This window comes from Mus pahari, chromosome 3 (assembly GCF_900095145.1).
Source record: "Mus pahari chromosome 3, PAHARI_EIJ_v1.1, whole genome shotgun sequence".
NCBI classification, from domain to species: Eukaryota; Metazoa; Chordata; class Mammalia; order Rodentia; family Muridae; genus Mus; species Mus pahari.
In genome coordinates, this window is record NC_034592.1 from 86,198,833 (window position 1) to 86,206,332 (window position 7,500).

Genomic DNA, 7,500 nt, shown 5'->3' on the forward strand with positions numbered 1-7,500 from the left:
AAAAAAAAAAAAAAAAAAAAAAAAAAAAAAAAAAAGAAAAGAAAAGAAAAGAAAAAAGAAAAAGGTAAGGGAAAATAATAATAATAAAAAAAGATTTGAGGTCTAACAAGGTAATGAGAAAAACCACACAGAACAAAATTGAACACAGCCTCCAAGTCTCCCCAGTTTCTCCTCCCCAAACCTTCTCTCAAGAGCAGAAGTAGGCATGGGGCTACCGCATCCCACGCAGATGAGGGGTCAGCCTCAGAATGGGAAGTACATCTTCATTAGGGAGGTACACCATTAGGGAGGGAGTATCTAGCTGCCATGGGTAGCTCCAAACCCAGTGCTCCCTCTTGTGCATCAACAAACAGAACCCCAAGCCCAAGAAAGGTTCTGACAAAAGTTCAAGTTCCTACCCTCCCGTACCTTGCCCCCAGCTGCCTCCCAGAGCCACAGCTAACTGAGAGTCAGAACAGAGTCCTCTCGACAGAAATGCCACCTGGCCTGGCTGCCAAAGCCTAGGACGGAGCTAAGATGTGTGGTTCCATAGCAGTTGCTCATCTAATGAGCCAGGGCCATACCTCCCAAAGCTGCCGACCTGCCAGGATGCCAGGGAGGTGACCTAGAGCCAAGCTCACTGTGCAGAGGCCAGCTCAGGGAAAGCAGAAGGACTCCTCAGGGCAGGGAGGATTTTCACTGGACAGCCTGGCCCCTCCACTCCTGTGCATTATTCTCAGCCCAGATCTTAAGCTTGTTTCAGAGCACAAAATGGACAAGAGGCTGAAGAAGGAGACGGGGTAGAGAGGACCACAGAGTCCATACCATGCTGGTGCTCTCCGAAAAGGGATGATCCAGTGAAGATCCAGACTGTGCCTATCTACCAAGCAAAGGAGGGAAGGCAGCACAGGGACATAATATCCACCCCGTATAGAATACTAGGTCTTACAGAATCATCAGGAGAACGCTACCACACAGTCACATGTAAGTCTGCAGCCCTGGACCAAGGCAGCCAGACACGGTCCATGCTGACTGAAAGGCACCACAGAATATAATGCCTGGGATTCTAAAGGGGAGAGTAGCATCCAGGAAAGGCATCCGTAGGGCTTACTGGGAGTCACGTCTGCTCATCCAAGCATGGGCTCCTCTACCATACTACACTTCTGCACGGTCCACACTGCTCCAAGAGAGAGGGGCAGCTGGCCCAGTAGCTCACAGCAAACAGGGAGCAAGGTCCAAGCCAGACTGGGCCTTCTGTTCTTGACCTGGAATTCCACCCTTATCCAACCCCACCCACAACCACGGGCAGCCACTCACGGCATTCCTTCTCGTCACTCTTGTCGAAGCAGTCAGGCAGCCCATCACACTGCCAGGCGCCTGGGATGCACCGCCCATTGCTGCACATGAAGTTACCTGGGATGTTACACTCGGTGGTGAAGTTGTTCCCAGGGAGCAGCTGGCTGTCTGTGAGAGAAAACAGAGAGTCAGAAGGCAAGTATAGTGATCACGGTCAGGGGCTGAGACCTGGGCTAGCTGCAAAGACTGACGGTCCGCCCAGGGGAAACCTCCACCAGCTAGCTTTGCTTCTCTAGGTCTGCTTCTTCACCTATGCGATGTACTTATACCTCAGCCCGCCTCAATGCAGAGATGTTGAAGGCACTAGCTGGAGCAATACCAAAGAAGCATATCACAAACAGGTGCTCATCTCTCTTACGAAGATCTGCGAGAAAGGGGTTGAAGATATGGCTCGATTATAAGAGCACTTGTGGCTTTTCCAGGGGTCCAGAGTTCAGTTTCTAGTGCCCAAATCTGGCAGCTCACAACTGCCTGTGACTCTCTCTCCGGGAGTCGAATATCTGCATGTATGCATTCTCTCTCTTTCTCTCTCTCTCTCTCTCTCTCTCTCTCTCTCTCTCTCTCTCTCTCTCTCTCTCTCTCTCTCTCTCTCTCTCTCTCTCTCTCTCTCACACACACACACACACACACACACACAAATACAAATTGGTGCGAAAACCCAAATGTTCTTTCCTAGCCAGTAGCAACAGACAAAAATTAAAGTTGCAGATAGGAATATGTACTGGACCTCAAATATCCCAGGACTCAGACTCATAACCCCTGCAAGCAGAGAGTCCTTGAAGTGGGACCAATTGGGCAAGAATATCAAATCATTTCCCTCAAAGAATTAGGATACCTCGATCTACAAATCAATCTGCCTGACATTGTGCAGGCAGAAAAAGCCAAGACGACGCCTGTCCTCGGGCCTGCTAACCCCCAGGAGACTCTACACTATTCGAGAGTTACCGGAGGTCCCAAGGTTCAGGTTCAGGTTCAGGTTCAAGTCCACTGAACAATCATAAAAAGTCAAGGGCCCTACCCAGCGCTGCCCTAAGGCAGGAAATTAAACAGACCTAATGATAGCAGGTAAGGGAGGGTGCAGCAGAACTCATCCACCTTGAACCTCCAGGGAGCCAAGAGCTGATGGATGGGTCAGATAGCGCTGAGCCAGTGTAACCGAAGGCTGGGAGATAAGTAGCCAGCAAGAAGTAGATAATCTTTGAGGAAAAGGAGAAAAAGGCCAGTCGCCCATCACACGGCAGCTCTGACCCCCCCTTGAGCCATTCAGCAAACATTTATTGGGCATTTCTGACCAGACCCTTGAGCTATGACGAAAAGACAAAGCTAGGGCTCCCTCCTCCAGGGCTGGAAACTGACATAGATGCTTTGCTGACACCGTGGTGAGAGCACGGCCTTCTGGAACTGCCTAGGGCTAACAAGCTAGCAGGACTCACGATCTTTCACAAGCTCTGCCTAAGGAAATAGCTCCAGATTAGTGCTCCTGTCCCTCCATGCATCCCTCATAGCGCTCGGCTCGGCTTGTATGAATGTGTGTATGTATGTATGTATGTATGTATGTATGTATGTATGTATGTGTGTGTATGTATGTATGTATGTTTGTATGTATGTATGTATGTATGTATGTGTGTATGTATGTATGTGTGTATGAATGTGTGTATGTATGTATGTATGTATGTATATGTGTGTGTATGTATGTATGTATGTTTGTATGTGTGTATGTATGTATGTGTGTATGTATGTATGTGTGTATGTATGTGTGTGTATGTATGTGTGTGTGTATGTATGTATGTATGTATGTAATGTCTAGAATACCCTTCATGGCTCTGGATCGCCTATTAATTTTGAATTAAATTGCTGTTGATCTGCTAGCATCAGACTCCTCTGTTGCCTTCCTCTGAGGAGTGTTGCCCAGCTTCTCCATTCACAGAGAAGCGTGGAGTTTTTGGTTGGTTGGTTAGTTGGTTGGTTAGTTGGTTGGTCGTTGGCTAGCTGGCTGGCTGGTGTTTGTTTGCTTTTGTTTTTGGAGACAGGGTCCATCCCTGGCTGGTCCAGAAGTCACTAAGTAGGCCAGGTTGTCCTTGAACCTGAAGTTCTACCTGCCTCTGCCTCCCAAGTGCTGGGATTAAAGATGTCCACCACCATCACCCAGTGGTACAGCTACTTTTGAAGTGATATAAAAAATACTTTTATAACTGGAGCAAGCAAGCAAGGACCAGTGGGAATGGTCAGGGCCATGGCTTAACAGTTCCAAACAAGCCCTTGTGCTGTGGATAGCCCCTTGGAGAGCATCTGCTACCTGATACACAGTTAGCAGCAAACAGACATGCTGCCTTTTAGAAAGGAGATTTCACAGTCCACTCCAAAGGGAAGCTACAACAAAAGCTTCCTCTCAGCCTGGAGCCATCACATGCCTTATCCCTGGCTCACTCTATCAGCCCTGCACGCAGCCAACCCCTACCCCTATCACCGCAGCTAGGATTCCAGTCCAAGCGGCCACCACCCCATGGGGATCACCGCTAGCTACAACTTCCAACCCAGCCTCCTGCCTCACAGTTGATTCCTCCAAGTCTTAATCTGTCCTCTGGCCAGAAGAATCTTCCTAACCATGACATTTTCTTAACTTAAAGCCAGTGAATGGGGAGCTGGTTCAGTTGGTAACGTATTTTCCATAAGGACCTGAATTTGATCCCCAGAATCATATATATATATATATATATATATATATATATATATATATATATATTCACATATATATTCATATATATATTCACATATATAAATAGATATTCACATATATTTGATTGGCAGTGACTGGTGTACATAATTCTAAGGTAGATCCTGACAAGCCAACCAAGCCTACTTGGCAAATTCCAGGCCAATGAGAAACCCTGTCCCAAAAACCAAATGCACAGAACTTGAGAAGCATCAGCAAGGAGTGTTCTTGGCTTTGGCCTTCACTCAGACATTTATGAACACACATGCAAACAGATTCCCATACACACACAAACACACACATACTCACGCACTTACACAGGCCCCAGAATACAAACACTCACAGGCACACACACTGACACTGACGGGCTCCCTGCTGTTTCTTATTTACAATTCAACACGAACCAAGAAAGAGTCCAAAAGAGAAGTGGCATTTCCAGTGGAGACTGACACAAAGGAAAGGACTGCAGATCAAGGGAACAGCACCAAGGACCTGATGTGGGGAGGCACAGCCCAGAAGGATCAGAAATAGAGGATGTGCCACTCTGACCTGCAGGAGCTGCAAACCCACTGGGCTACCATTTCTCCCACCCTTGCACCCAATCCATGAGGATGCTCCATTCTGTTGAGCACAGAGGACTTCCCCTGAAGGCACCCCCACAAGTCACTAATCCTGAGAGTGAGCACTAACTTTCTGATCTGCACGCCCATGGAGAGGTATCCAGACAGCAGTCATATGCTGGACTCTAGCCAGACACTACGTGCAGCCCTGAACCTCCACACCCCTGCCCTCTACCCCCTATACGCACTCCAGCTGTTGGAGAACTGCTCAGAGAGTCACCAGCCGGCGGGAAATTCCTCCGGGCTGCAGAATGCAGAGCTATCGCTCGCTCGGGTTTGTTTGGAAACCACTTAGACTCTCTTTTGTAGAGCTAACTCCTCGAAGACAACCCCCCCTGGAGAAGTCACTACAACTGTGAAATCTTGTTCTGATAAACAGATTTCTGGAACCAGAAAATTGGTCAGATTAGATTCCAAAGAGTGCTCAGAGCATCAATAAGGCTGGCAACATATGGACTTGATGAGTGACTGTGTAGGTTCAGAGACTACTTATCCCTGCCTAGTGACTACAACAGGCACATGCTCTGTGCTCTTCTAAGTCCCCTTAAGCACACAAGGGGCACCCCACCCAGTGCCTCAGGAAAGTGATGTCATCAAATATAAGCGCCTAAGAAGAAACCAAAGCAAGAGAAGATCCGCCTGTAGACTCTTGTCTTTCTAATCCCCCTCAAGGCCAGCCCAGCTGCCTCTCTGGCCTAGTGGGTCCCATGGGTTATCTCTGGCTCCCTTTTCAACCAGCAGTCTATACAGTGAAGAACTGTGTGGGAATATAAGTCAGGGCCTAGAGACATTTTCTTGCATTGACTAGGGGTAAGGTGCTACTGCCATTTAACATGTAGAGGCCAGGGATGTGATGTGACTTTGCATGGAAGGGTTTCGGCAGGCGGGGGAAGTGCAGCTCTGACTTTTCGATGTACTATGCTATATTTCTCCTAATCTGCCACTCACTGAGACACCACAGCATCGAACCATCTGGCTTGACATGTCAACAGTGCTGAGGCAGTGAAATCCCTGCTACTTAGCAGTTCTCACTCCCTCCAGTCCCTTCTCTTCTCACACAGTGAGCGTTTTCAGTGCAGCTGATGGTGTCTCTAGGCCCTTCAGGAACTCTGAATTCTTACCTCCTGGTGTAGAGAGCTCTCTCTTCAGAGGCATGACCCTGGCTCTGAAGCCCCAGCACCGTCCTCCTTTAAAACCAGTGTCTTAATCACACGAATGTCATTCCTGTCCCCAGACTTCTAAGCCTGGGGCAGGCTGACCCAGCAGAGTCTCCAGCCCATCTTCTCCCTGGTGTTTGGGGCTGCATTGGATCCCTCCAAAGCTTTATGTTGTAGGCCTAACTGTTAGAATCTCGTAATGGGAGCACATTTGTCTTTAGAGAGGTAATACATTAAAATGAGGCATTAGAGTAGGCCCTAATTCAACATGAACTGGTATCCTCACAGGAAAAGAAAATTAGGGCGCGCGCACACACACACACACACACACACACACACACACACACAGGAGAAACAACATGAAGACACAGGGAGCCATTAGTAAATCGGGGGGTGGGGGCTGAAAGGAACCAATCCAGCTGACAGCTTGATCTCAGGTCTCTCTGACGGTGAGACAAGCAATCTCTGATGTTGAGGCCACACAATTGTACTGGAAATCTTATCCAATACACTCTCCTGCTCCTGCTCAGTCTTTGACCCCAGCATAAGTCATCAAACCTGAGAACCTGTCCCAGGCACCCAGCCTGAGGCTGGTCCTTCTATTAATCCCTCTGATCTCATCCTGTGTTTCCCTTAATCCCAGCCCATGTTAGTGGTTGCCTCTTAGGGAATATTCCAGCTAGGCAGAATGTTCCCCTACACACACACACACACACACACACACACACCCCACACCCAAAGGCACAGGCTCTGTCCTCAGCTCTGTACCCCAGGCATCTACCATTCCCAGCTCTCCCATAAGTATCACTGACAACTCTAACAAGTAGACCAGGCATGGCATTAGTACCTTAACCACCATCCCTGAACCGCCCCATCATCCTTATCCCACTTCTCTAGCACATGGATGGGACTGTGCATACATAGTTAAACTAAGTGATCCAGGGAACCTGGACCTGAACAAGTAGATCACTATCCTGTCACTTGAAAGGTTAGACACCTTTTCAGCCCAACAGCCGGGCAATGTAATGGCAGCAATATTTCTCCCACCTCTGTGTCTTGGAATATATTTAAATAAAAACATGACCAGCATTAGCACAAAGTTGGCTTCCTTCTCCTCTCCTCTCTTTTTTTCATTAAGCCAAAGAATCAAAAGGAGTTGCATGTTTCCCCTGCAGAACACCACTTAACTGAAAATAACTGTACCATCTGTGCACGAATGGAAAAGTAAAAGCCAAGCCCTTCCTTGTCAGGCAGAAGACAGCAGCCTGTTGCCAAAGCTTCTTCCAGAGCCCCTGGCCCGCAACTCTTATTTGATGTGGGGAACAAAACCGGAACAACTAGAAACTCTGGCCGGCCGGGCTATGCTCCACTGCAATCATCCAGAAGATTCAGCCAGTGACACAGACGTTTCCAGCTGAGAAATGGGAATTTCATCCTGACAGCTGGTGTCCTTTGGCACTTCTCCCTGCTCTCCACTGCGCCTCCCTCCCTAGCAGCACCCATCATGGTCGGGTCTGAATGGACATCTGCAAACAATCAGCAGGCTCTACTTTCTGATTGCTGAGCTTCCCTTCCCAACAGCCTAGATCTGTGGGCACCGCTGAACGGAACAAGAGGCACAAACTCGTCTGCGCAGCACATGCGCAGCTTAGCATTCATGCTTGCAGATCTCAGA

The 7,500-nt window shown here is 48.4% G+C and overlaps 1 protein-coding gene across 1 annotated transcript in view; it reads right to left on the reverse strand.

The window, feature by feature from the left end:
* Ldlrad3 (low density lipoprotein receptor class A domain containing 3) overlaps window positions 1–7,500 on the reverse strand; it is a 235,478-nt gene that overhangs the window by 160,501 nt on the left and 67,477 nt on the right. The window contains exon 2 of the mRNA XM_021192844.1: window positions 1,297–1,443. Within this exon, the coding sequence (XP_021048503.1) occupies window positions 1,297–1,443 (147 nt within the window). The remainder of the gene's footprint in view (window positions 1–1,296; window positions 1,444–7,500) is intronic.